Source organism: Dromaius novaehollandiae, chromosome Z (genome assembly GCF_036370855.1).
Source record: "Dromaius novaehollandiae isolate bDroNov1 chromosome Z, bDroNov1.hap1, whole genome shotgun sequence".
Taxonomy (NCBI): Eukaryota; Metazoa; Chordata; class Aves; order Casuariiformes; family Dromaiidae; genus Dromaius; species Dromaius novaehollandiae.
Genome location: NC_088132.1, coordinates 43,054,894 through 43,068,296, shown reverse-complemented (window position 1 = coordinate 43,068,296; position 13,403 = coordinate 43,054,894). Strand labels below are relative to the sequence as shown.

The 13,403-nt window shown below is 39.1% G+C and overlaps 1 protein-coding gene across 3 annotated transcripts in view; it reads left to right on the top strand.

The window, feature by feature from the left end:
* Positions 1–12,863, top strand: part of LOC135324820 (calcium/calmodulin-dependent protein kinase type IV-like) — a 173,660-nt gene extending 160,797 nt beyond the window's left edge. For all 3 annotated transcript variants that reach the window (XM_064501784.1, XM_064501786.1, XM_064501785.1), the window contains 3 exons: positions 6,053–6,179; positions 8,357–8,509; positions 11,360–12,863. In XM_064501784.1, the coding sequence (XP_064357854.1) occupies positions 6,053–6,179; positions 8,357–8,509; positions 11,360–11,524 (445 nt within the window). In that variant the 3' untranslated portion in view covers positions 11,525–12,863. The remainder of the gene's footprint in view (positions 1–6,052; positions 6,180–8,356; positions 8,510–11,359) is intronic.
* Positions 12,864–13,403: the final 540 nt, after the last annotated feature.

Below are 13,403 nucleotides of genomic sequence, written 5' to 3'. Positions count from 1 at the left end.
GCCTCTGCGTATTAGCAAGCACAGCTGTCCCACCTCTGTCAGTCACACACGCAGCTAGAGCTGTGGCTCAGACATCCTTGCTGCTGGCTCACATTCAGCCCTGATGCTAGCCAGGAGGCAAAGGACAGCCCTGGACACTCACCCTTCAAAATAAATCAGTCTGCTGGCTTAAGTGATTAATGTTAAAGGTGAAACGTTCCATGTTTCACAAAATAGCTAGATGTACGTTTGACAAAGGGCTGTAAGCAATGCTGGTCATACATATTTTACACAGTTGAAATTGCAATTGTAGACCAAAATGTTCAGTCATGTCTAAAGGTAGGCACTTATGTCTGGACTTTAGTATGGCTAGTTCTAATTTGATTGATAAGGACTGCAATTATCTTATTGTATCAATGGTCTCTGTCAAAGGCAGATTTTTGAGAAGGGAAAATTACTCTATTTCTGTTCTGTTGACACTTCTCTTTATGGGAGAACAAATAATTTCAGTTATTCCCTTGGCAACAGTGATGCGAAGCTGACTTGTGCAGTTGTATACAGTACTTGCAGGATTCCTTTTGTGGAAGAAATTAGGATTTTACATACATACATAAAAATACAGAAGACCATGTATTTAGTCTTCTTTCCCCTTCTGGTACTCACTAAATGTGTCCAACAAGTACAGTGTGTAATAAAAGAATTATTTTCCTTATATCTTTGTAAGAAACAATTATATTTTCTAGGATTTCTATTAAAAGTACTTCTAAGGATATATATATACACTGACAAACAAACTATTTTATCGGTAATATGAGAAAACATCCTTTGTTCTGTACATAAGCTTGCAATAAGATCATAGCTCTCCTTTCACGTCCCTTTAAATAATAGGTTACAGTATTCCCATATAATATGTCAAAAAAACACATGCATGTAATAGCAATCAGTTTTGGAGGTCACACTTTACATCTTTGTCATCATTTTGTTGTCATTTTGTTATCTTCACCTTTTCAAATGTGAATCCTCATTTCAAGGCCTAGCATGAGCCTGTAGAGGATCATCACATCTCAAATATTGCCTGCTCTTACACCCTGTATTCTGATAGTGCCAACTTTAGTGTCATCCCATTTATGTTTTTATTTCAGTTTCTAGAGTTTATTCATCAGTGGATCCAAGTGACTTTTCCAGGGCTGTACAGGCACCCTGTGGCACTGACCTGGCTATCATCCTGCACTGATACAGGGTGGCCGTGTCAAGCAAGTGGCCAAAGTTGTTTCACTGCTGTTTCCAAGGCTAGGAGGATGCGTTGTTTTCCAAAGTTAGTTCACTTCTGATCATTTCTTAGAACAGTTCTAGTGGCCCAAGCCTGGCAGAGAGATTTCAAATTTGCCAGCAGGGCTGGCAGTGAGATTGGAGGGGTCCCTTTTGGTGTCCATTGACAAAAATGTCTAGACCAAGCCGTTGGCTGGCCTCGAAATTGAATGATTCAGGGATAGCGCTAGTACTTGGAGTTCACAGCCACCTTTAATCTGAACTTGCTTTCAACTGTAAGCAAGCTCCAAGTGAGAACATACAGCAAGCTCCTATTTGAATATGCAGAGTGGTATTTGCTCTATGCAACTTTTCCTAGTATTTGCATCTTTTCCAAACCTTCCAACATGCCATGTTCACCTACCACACTGGTGTAAATACGAACGTGCAAGCTAACGTTCTGGCTGGGACACAGTGCCGAAACAGATGCTCCTCCTAGTCTTCCTCCTCCTGTTCTCCTCCTCCTCCCCCATCAAAATCCCTTTGATCTACAGGGATAAGCCGGGCAAAAAAAGGTCCTACTCTATTCCACTTAACCATCTCTTCCATTCAGCTTTAATAATGCTGCACACTTAAAACACTTTCATTGAGTGTAAGGCTTTGTAGGTCAACATTTCTGATGGATTAGAAGCTAAAATCAGAAAGGCATCTGTACTGTAACTGTAACTGCTTCATTAATCCTGCAGCCTTAAGGGCAGTATTGCTTGTCCAGCCTCATATTTTAGTAGAGGGAATGTACATATGTAGACTCAAAATATGTAGCTGTTTAACCCAAAAAATAGAGTGGGTGCAAGAGTTAACTACCATGCTACAGAGTATGTGTGTGTAGAGCTGCATCTTCTCACCAATACAATGCTTACTTCCCAATTATTTAAGAAGAACTTTCACACACACTTTGATAGCACAATTATTATTCTTGATGCAAATTATATAAAGACATACTGATGTAAATTGTCATAATTCCAGGAAAATAGTATTTACAGTTGTACTAGCAGAGAGGAGCAGTCCTCTTGTATTCCTCTTGTATTGTAGGTTAGAAATACTATTGCACGTTTGGGATGCATAGAGTAGTCAACAAATCTAGAGGCCTTGCCTCTGGTCAAAATAGCATGGATTTAGTTAAAGGTGTTTTTTTACCAACTTAATTAAAAGGTTACAAAACACTGTCTGGTCACTTCTAATTGGATTTTAAACCTGTTTACATTGATTTTTCTTTATTCAATATGTAATTGAATTAAAATGAATCATCATAGATCTGATTTAAAAGAAATCAAGAGCAGATGCTGGGTTTTACCCTAGTTTAAGTTACCTAAGTTGAAAATCACACCTATAGCTTTTTGATCTAAGGTTGCATATAGACAAAAAATCTGTCTGTTGAAAAGGAAAATTTTACTTTTTAGGTAGAAGCATATCCATAGAAATTGTTTATAATATTCCAATAGGTTATAGTAGTGAGTTATGATAGAAATAAATAGAGATTTCCTCAACATTTATAAACAAGAAGCCAAGGAGATTTCAAATGGATGAGGCTGCATGCAGTGTAGTCTGTGTGTAATTAATTGCATTTGTTCCACACTATGTCTACAGTGATTGGGTACTATCATATTGCAGAGCTAACCACCACTGCAGTGATATTCAACCAGAACACTGCTGTGCCTAATGCATAGATTCTGCAAAGTCCTAGGTGGAGTTAAATTCAAAATGGACATAGATTTGGAAAAAGCTTATTTTGCCTGTTTAACTGCATGCCATTAGTATGTTTCCTCTTTAATTATGTTGTATTGTTATGAGAGCTTTGGTTGATCTTCCCGAAATTAATTCTTCAGTCCACTGAGAACTTCAGGATTTCTTCTTACTGTTTACATTTAATATTTCAGTTGCTATGCAGGAAGACACGCTCTATCCTGAATTTTGGATCATTTGGCTCAAATGGTAGCTAAGGGAACTAGCTCATAGGTGCAAATACAGTGCTGAGAGTTAATGTTTGGTTCCATCCCAAATTAAGCACTTTGTGGTTACAAGCAGCAAGTTGTCAGGTCTCTGACAAATAGGAAAACCCTGTATTTTACTGCTCGTGCATTCAGTGCAAGGATGAGAAAGATCCTGAACTCAGGTAGGTTTCTAGTGCTAAGCTTGTGTTCTGTGTCTGGGATTATTGTCTGTAACATGTCTTCAAATGCTTTAACGTGAGAAGGGAGATGATAGAGAGGACCCTAGGGGGAAGCCACATAGTTTCCTGACTACCACATAGCTCTGCACCTTGCAGGAGGGAACTGTCAGCGCTGAGAGTAAGTAAGTTGCATATGTTTGGTCCACTGGATTTCAAATTCCAGGTAACGCTCAGGATTGGCTTTAGGTGCTGTACTAATTTCAGATGTGCAAGAAGTGTTAGCGCAGAGGATAAAGAACAGGAGGATCGAGAGGAAACAGAACCATGACAAGATATCCCATGCAGTGATTTTGAAATAACCCACAAAGCACTGCAATTTTAAGCCTATGGAAAGGCACAGCCAGCAAGTGCAACATGTAGAAAAGGAGCTACTCTAAAAACCTCAGCTGAAAGCACTTACAAAAATGAAGGCTTCCAACACAGTCAATGCGAGCCTTAAACATGGGCTCACTATATATGATCGGTTACCTAGTAACCAGAAGATAGTTTTGGCTGAAGCGGTTAGTGGCCTGACAGCCCTGCTCAGCAAAGGCATTCCTTGGGGAATGGAGCCTAATTGAAACAAGCTCAGAACAGACGGAGAGAGAGGCAGACAAACGCAAGGGAAGAGAGCAGGGTGACCGTGGCCATCTCCCACCTATTTGGGCACTGTATTTGGAGATTGGATCCCTGTATTTTAACCCATTTCTGACAGACTTGGAAATGAATATGCTCACAGTGGACTTCTGTTTTCTCTGTAGCAGTTTAATGTGGTGCAGCCGTTCCACCCACAGGCTACACTCCGCGAATGCAAAAAAGCATTCATTCCTTGAACATCTGTCCCCCTTTCAGGACAGTAAGCACAATGATTGGCTTTAAAAAAATAAGAACATATTAAAATGTAAGCTTACATTTGCCAGAATTGTATTCTTCTTTTTCTTTATAGTTCACTGTTGTTTTCCTGTCATCATCTTGTGTTGCCCATTGCATTTTCCTGAAACAGGACAGCAGATAGATTTTTTTTTTTAGTGGAGAATATTTATTGGTTAAATAGGAAATCACTTTAAAACATCTGATTACATGTGCAGGCATGATTAAAGTGCATTGATGCGACAGGAAAGAGATTACATAAGTGGAAATCATTTCTATGAATTTGCATTACCCATAGAGTTCTGTGGAATATATCTAATCTGTAAATTAAATCTTCATTCAGATAATTTGCAAGGTGTTATTTGATACAGTTTTTTCCCCCAAAATGCTCTTACACTCTGTCTAGAGAGACTTCAAAAGGAAGAAGCTGGCTGTAGAGTTTGTAGAGCCAGTGACAAGCATGGTGTGAAATGGAACTCAGAGAAGATAAAGTCATAGCTGAAATATTAAATTCATCATAAATTCAGTTCAATATTAAAGGCATCAGAAGATCTGTGGACAAGAGAATAATGGATCAAAAGAACGAGATAGTATTAACCCATTAACTCACATAGTCTAAATGAATTCAAGGGTGAAATAACTGAATTCCTAACAAAGGCATGTAACCTCTCATTATTTTTTGTGTCCTCTAGTGCCTTAGTACCAGATAAAAGGTGGAAAACAGAGCATAAGTATGAATGGTTGGTCTTGCTCCTTGAGAATGAGTTTTGGGGATTCTGATAATAACTCTGTGAAAATTTTAACTCATTGCTCAGAAACAATCTAAAAAAAACAAATCCAGTGACAGGAGTTATTAGCAAAGAAATGGAGACTAAAATAGAAAACATCATTATGCTAATATGCTAATATGGTGTACCCACACCGAATAGTGTTTGCACCCACTTCAGAAAGATGTAGAATTGGAAAAGCCTCACAGAAGAGGGCAGGGATGAGCACAGGCTTCAGAATGAGGAGTGATTAAATAGTCTAAGCCTGAGATCAGCAGATGAAAAATAAGCTAAAAATATTTCATGGCATGTAGAAGGTAAACAGAGATCAACTGTTTGCTGGTTTTCTCCAGAAGAAGCTCTGGGGTCATCAAACAAAACTACCGCATGGCAGGTTCCAGGCAAAGCCTGGAGGGAGCTGCTTGCACGGTGCGCGGTGGGGCTGTGCAGCACCATGCCACAAGCTGGTGTGGGTGCTAGAGGTTTGTATCCACTCAAAAAGGGACTGAAAAATTTCATGAAGAAAAAGGTCTGTGGAAGTTTATTAAATATAAACATGCAATTTTTCATGAAGTTCAAGAAGTCCCTGAGCCACAGATCACTCTTTCTCTACTCTTCCCAAATATCTGCTTTTAGCTAGTCCGATGCTGAAGAACGTAAGGAGCTTTGGGGTTGAATTCGTATGGCTATCCTTATGTAAAGTCCCTCTATAAACAGTTCTAACTAGAGATATGTGACAACAGAAAATTTACAATTTGATCAGCCTTTCCCAGTGCTTGTGAATGCTTATAGCCAACATTTTGGTTTGCTGTTGTAGAGCTAGCAGTTGAGTGCGAAGTTCAGGTGTGCATCCAAATCAGGTTTCCTATAGTGGTGGACAGGATGTGAAGTGAGGAAAGATCTTATTGGGAACTGTTTCTCGCAGCCTGAAACCAATTAATCTTCAATAAACTTCTCTCTCACTTTTTTATCCTTGCAGACTTTGTGGCTTTGAACCGTTCTATGATGAAAGGGGAGATCAGTACATGTTTAAGAGGATCCTGAACTGTGAATATGACTTTGTTTCCCCCTGGTGGGATGATGTGTCTCTGAATGCCAAGGATTTAGTAAGTACAACAAAAATGAGAGCGTAATATCTTTGCTGGTATATATTATGTTAGCATCTCTTTCACTGACAGACAGAGTGCATTTTGGCAGGGAGGGTGTTGCTTGGGGGGGAATTGGTTAGTTAGTTGTTCGTATGACTCTTTGTTTTTTTCTTCTTGTCCCTGGGTACGTTATGTGGCTGTAAAACATCCCCTGGGAATCCAGTGCTGTAATTTTGCAAGGTACTGAACACTCAAAACTGTGAATGTTCAGGTCCTCCTGCGAATTAAGCCACAGCTTGTTGGCAGTTGTCACAGTGTTCAAGTTTGCCCACTTTCCTTCAAGCTCTGAGGTGCTTCATCGTTCCTTTTTGTGGGGCACCCACCTTCAAGGAAATGTAGAAACAAGCCCTACATTTTGTGCAGTTTTCAAATCTGAACTGCAGTGGAAGACTACAAAAAGACAATAGAGAGTGAAGTCCCCTCTTGCTGACTGCATTTTTCTGTCCATTTAAGTTCTTTCTCAAAAGATGAGGGAAGACTCATTACCATTAAGTATGGTCTATTAATAAAATGCAAGGGCTGGCATGCTCTCTGCACTGTACTCTTTTATTACTGGATGAAGTAAATTGGATCCAGGAAACACTGATCCACAGAGATAAATATGCTTGAGTTTGATTTTTGTCAACAATACTTGGGCAATTCAGTTATTTCATTAACATTGAAGAAACAATTGCTCAGTTCCACATTGCTTATACAAACTGCCCCATAAAATACTACATTAATTAATGTTTGTAAAGTACTTCAGGATGCCTCAAATGAAAGGCACTGTAGAAGTTTGAAGTATTTTTTGTTGTTGTATTAGATTTTAAGCTTTTCTAAGCTCAAGAAAATATCATTTAGTGCTATGTGTCGCCAAAAGTCAGATAAACAGCAGTCTGCAGCAAAGCTACATTTTCCCTGTGTGCAGAGAGCTTTGATGCGGACTGGTCCCTACCATTTCGCTACAGTAAAGCTCAGAAGACTTGATAGTAAGTTCTAGATAACGATGGAGCCTGTGGCTCTGGAGACAAAACTCGTGCTGTGGGGAGTATGGGGGTGTTTTGCTACAGTGATTTGTTTAGACCCCTTTGGTGGACTCGCAGCGGAGCGACTGCGCGTCGCAATACCCGCTCTCGTGCACACTCTTCAGGGCACTGTCTTTCTTTAGTAGTTGAAGGGACTCTTTGTGGGGAAATTTTAGACAGTCCTAAAGCATGTCCTCCCCTCGCACTTGGGCTGTAGAGCAGTGGTGGAGCCCTGCGCTGTCGCTTGTAACCGGCTCCCAGAGGCTGCGTGGTCAGGAGAGCAGCAAAACCGTGCTCTGCTCAGTACCAGCCTCGTACTGCTTCACTCCATCCTCACCCTTTTTTTTAAAACATCACTTGTCCACATGTGCAGCAACCCCCATGAAATGCAGCTTGGCTGGGCACCCCTACATACCTGGTGGTCCGCTGCAGCTCCTCTTCGGAGATACATCTGTAGTGCCACATTTCTGAAAGTTTCCTACTGTTGTGCTTGGAGAGGTGCAGCTCCCTCATCGTGGTGGTAGAAGCAGTGGCGCAGATGGCACTAGTTTCAGAGTGATCTAAGAAAGGAATATTTGTACAGTACTTCATAGTTCATATGTATACTAGGTTATGCAGAGACTGAAAGAAGCATCTGATTTTTTCTCTATCCAGCAGTGATTGCATGGTACAAGTCCACAAAGCAATTGCATAGACTAGAATTTAAGCTTTCTAATCCAGTTTAAACCTTGTCTGAATCCAAAAGTGAGATTGATGCCAGAAGAACTGCCTGACCAGGGATATACTGAGAATTTATTAGTGTTTATGTAATACTTCAGACATACAATAGTCTATATAGATATAGCCCAGCTGCACTGGTCAATATTCTTTCCAATAGTGGTAACCGTTTGATTGTTTTTCTACCCTCTCCCGTAGTAGTGGCTTTTTTATTCACTTGTTATTTACAGAGGACCAAAAAATACCAAAATCAAAACACACACAAAGACCTGAATGTAAATTCTTACTGGTTTCTCAGAATATCCTTCACTGAACTCAGGCAAACCAAGACCAAAACACCAAAATGCAAAACTTAGTAAATGTTGCTGGAGAAAAAGTTTAGCAGTCTTCTGTATTTCTTCTCTTGTGATGCAGGTTAAGAAGTTGATTGTTTTGGACCCTAAGAAACGCCTCACCACCCTGCAGGCTTTGCAGCATCCATGGGTCACAGGAAAGGCAGCAAACTTTGCACATATGGACAACGCACAAAAGAAACTTCAAGAATTCAATGCTCGGCGTAAACTTAAGGCAAGTCTCTGGACATAATCTCTGTGTTGGCTACAAAAAAATGCAGCAACATTAGTAGCCTACAGAAGCCTTGCACAGTGTTCCATAACAATACAGAACCTTTTTATTTAAGATGACTGATGAAGAAGTTGAAGCTGATTTTGTCATTGTCTGCAGACAGACAAATAAACACGTGAGGTTGGTTGAAAACTGCACAAGTAAAACTGCAGAGAATGAACACAGCTTTCCCAAATCCTTTCCTTCCTTCCATCTGTCTGTCCATCTATCCTGTTTAGTACTGCTTGCTGCATCCTTAGGGTGTAGAGCAGAAGCAACAAAATTCTGAATAGTTTCCTCATGAGGTTATATGTCCATAAGTCGAGAAGATATCTAATCTACCATTGCGTATTTTGGTCTGTAAGCCACCCACAGTTTCTTTACGTATTGATACAAAGCAGGAACTTAAGCCATTCTTCTGTATCATCTAGAGTCAGCACTTCAGATACTCATAAAATGTATGAGTTGAGAATAACAGCTCCAAAACATGCATTTCCAAGTACCTCTGAGAGCAAATGAGCAATTACCTTCCTTACCTGGAAACTGAGCATTGTATGGCAGGAGTGCAGGTGGGACCTGCAATGAAAATTAAATTAGATTTTGAGTCACCGGTTTGCTCCTTCACCATCTAAACTAGGTAGCTGCCATGGAAGTATCAGGAAAAAAATTTTAAGTGTGAATGACAGGCAGTTGGGTTCCTAACTGATATGACAGAGGGAAACTTCCTTCTCCCATAATCCCTTCTTCAGTTGTTCAAGATTTGTGTCTGCTTAGAAGAGACTTCAGGGTTACTTCTGCACAGAGCCTATTATCAACAGCTGCACTGAAGCTGGCTTTGTAGCCCAAGAGAATAAGAAAAAAAACATCCTGTCTGAGAGCTGTGCAACCCAATGCAAAACCAAATTCACAAGTAATAAATGACCCTTAGCTGTTCATTTTTGCTCATTTTTTTGAATAATGTTAGGGAACTGTGACAAAGAATCTCTACAGGGCAAAAAAGCCCAGTTTTGTCATTTACAAAAGTCTTGGACACTGCACATATAATTCACAGTGACACTTTGCCCATGCAGAACTGGCAAAGTGTGTGTATTAACATTGTTCTCTTCAGAAAGACTTCTGTAGCCTTAGAGCAAGATTGCCCTGTATTTACTGAAGATGCCATGCAGCATCATTATATCAAAATGATTTCAGAGCATGAGCAGAGTCCTAAAATTCATTATTTCTGAGTGAGTGGATAGATAGGCCCAGGAGGTCAGAAAGGACTGCGTGCCCTTTTTGCATGTTTTGATTTCAATTCTCTGTTTTATTTTCACACCTTTGAATTGCCAACTAAATTTTTTAAGACCAGTTTATTTAGACCCACATAGTTAAACAATTTTGAGTTTAAATGCTGTTGCTTTTTAATGTTTATTTCTTTACTGCTTTTCTGTCAGAGTAAGTGACCAAATCTCTAATTATTAGTTAATAATAATTAACTAGAGTTAGTAGTTATTGTAAATGTATTTAATAGTTTTGTACTTACATATACATATATATTTATATACACACAGACATATATATGGTTAATAAAAAAATACAAGTTTTTAGGTAATTAATTCCTCCCCATAAAAATAAGAACAGAAAATCAACTAGTGAATCCATGCTTTAGTTGTTGTTCTGTTAGAATAATACCCTCTCTTGCCCAGCATACAACACTAGCATACTACTCTTCCTTTATGTTTAAAGACATATTTGTATAGAATAACTCTAAAGCTCAAAACATCAAATTAGTCATGATTTGGTCTATCATATACTGTGTTGAAGTTGTTTCATATATGTCCACATGGCTATCAAGAGTAAAGGGCATTACATATATCTTTATACATTCCAATATAACTGAATGGCCTATTCTATTTCCAATCTGTTTTCCCAAATCATCTCATCATTGGTGTGCATGCATGTGACAGGTCCAAGACTCCCACCTTCAAAATTATTGCCACTGGTTTTGACTCATGCCTTTTACTTTGACTTCACATTCCACATTAGCTGACTCTTCTTTAACGCCAACTTTTATACAGTCGTCTTTTTCATTAGCATCTTAGCGCTTTTTTTTGCATGGTTACCTCTGCAAGCCATCCACAAAACTTGCTGTATTCATTCTCATCCCTTCTGCAGACCTGATTTTTCCGTGATGCTTATGCAAAAAGTTAGCCAAGTCAACAATAGCTAGGGTTGCATCATACACAGAGATTAGTGTTTCTTCCCCCCACCTCCATGTTTTCTTTCAGACAATAAACTTTCCAAGGCAAGAGCTAAGTTAACTCTCTTAATGAGTGTCTTCACTTTGTGACAGTTTATATGATACAAGAGGCAGTCCCCAGCATCTATATGTATCCAGGCAGTTGCTAGTATGTTTTGTGCCACTGTACTTGATGTATGCAGTATTGTTAAATATTGGTTCCCTTTGTTAATTTTCCCTGAAATCATCAGTGATAATCACATTATTGAGATGGAAGAGCACTTTGTCATTTCCATCTAACTTAAATGGAGGTGGTCCATGGTAGTTTTTAAAAATAAAACAGGCATATGTGCAGCTGAGAAAAGAGTCTGTTCGTGTTGGCCAAGTTTGAGACCTTAAGAAAGCAGCACTTTTAAATCTCCATATAGTATTTCAAATGGCATTCTCAGTCTGACTGGGCCCATGCAAATGTCTGGATGTGACATTACCACGAAGACCAAATGCAGAGTAGCGTTCATGAGCTGCCTGATGCTAAGGCTGTAATGCTGACAGACCGTGTCATTTAAGGAACATCTGTTTGATCCTCTCTTTCTCAGGCTGCAGTAAAAGCCGTGGTGGCCTCCACTCGCCTTGGCAGCGCAAGCGGTCACAGTGTTCATGACAGCAACAAGCCCAGCCGCAACCCATCTCCCGTCCACGACGGCCAGCCTGAAGAGAAACCCACTCAGGAAGCAGAAGCAGCTCCCGAAGAAATGTCTTAGGTCATTTGCTTCCTTGTTTCAGCTGAGATCTAGCATTTCATACACCAGCTAATTTGTCATTCAGCAAGAGAGATTCGTAAGCTTGGCCTCTCTGGTTTTGCTTTGGGGTGCCAAATGCACTGGCTGGTGACTCTACCTTCAATGCATGTGACTGCTTATGAAAATAGTAAACTGTTCCATAAGGCATGTCATGGAAACAGTGTTATTTGCAGTAATACCAACAGGTGAAAACATGAGAATGAATAACTACCTACCATAATGCATATACTTCATATACATCTATACAGTGTTTCTAGATGGCATTTGAAACAAATCCTGTTTAATTTGGTTTTACAGAAGTAGGTGTCTTCTGTATGTCATGACATTTCTTTGAACTGCTTCCTTCCAGAATCATAGTCCTGCAGTAGATGAAATGGAAGGAAACACCAAGCCAATGGTTTTAAAACTGATGTATGAAATAATGCTTTTTATCTGTAATATTTAAAAACTGTTTGGAGATTTATATGCAAAAAACATTCCACTACTTCTGGAAAGAAATTGAAATGTTAGTTCCACTGGGCATGAAAATGTACATTCCTCAAGCTTATGTTGAGAATGCCTTACTCTGACTTTACCAGTTTATATACAGTATTTTAATGACAACCAAAATTACTCAGATTTTTGCCATTTCATTCTCTAGTAAAATGTTAGCAACTCAAAATTACAGAGTAGAAGAGGATTAGAGTAGATGCAAATTTTTGAAATTCCATTGTATTTATTCATGACTTTCTAAACTGTGCAGCTAGAACATGTTTTTATGGGTCCTATGGGAATAATCTGCAATTACACAAGTTTTAAATGCTTGAAGGAAGCTACTCCACAGCTTAATGATTTTGCTCTGGGGAAACATTCTTACACAAGGTCTGGGAGCCAGTAATATAATCTGATTGCTTCCCAGATAATTTAACCTCATGAGTAACCAGTTTCCACTTGTCAACATAATTAGTCCAGATTTTCGTAACAAAGAACCCATCCTGTAAAATGATCCACCAGCACAGATCCTGCATCCACCTAGAGCTGCTCTGACTTCAGTTACAAGCGAGGGTCAGGCTCTTGAGCCATCTTGATTATTTGTTGAACATAATGGATAGGAATTGGAAAATGATCAGCATCAGTATATATGACCGTTTACATTTGTTTGTTATTACTTTGATAGCACGTGAATTTCATAATGTATTAGTATGTTACAGAAATGAAGAAAGAACCTGATGTACAACAATGTCATTTGTGTTTGTTAAACTTTTTAATACTGATAGTTACCTAAAACCGTAATACACTCAACATTCCTCTTTTGCTTTAATTGTTTTCATTTGCAGTTGTTTGGCCTTGCACAACTTGCCTTGACAAAATATATCAGCTACTGAAAAAAGCCAGTCATTAATAAAACATTCAGTAGCTATACTTCCTGTTGAAATTAAAGTAAAAGGTAATAGCATAGTATTCATATGGCAGGTTTGCTAAATAGTGGAAAAAAGGAGATTTAAGATACAGTCTTCACTAGGTGAGAATGCATGCTTATGAATGTATTGTACTTGATAGTTTTACCCATTTCTTACAACTCTTTGAACTTGTAAAAAAAATTTGCTGGTTAGGTGCAGCTGAAATTCAGAGTATGTGTATCCATCCTTTTCCCAGGTGATGCGCTTTCAGGTAAAGTAAGACTATAAACTAAATGTCTGGCAGCTGTATGATGGCTACAACAATAGCAAGATTTCTATCTGATTTTACAGTTCTGACTGGGAACAGGCTGATAAGAATCTTTTGCAGATTTTTCCTTGAAAAAAAATGCTATCGGAGTAATCACTAGGGAGAAGGTGATAGGTATATCCACCCAGGTCTC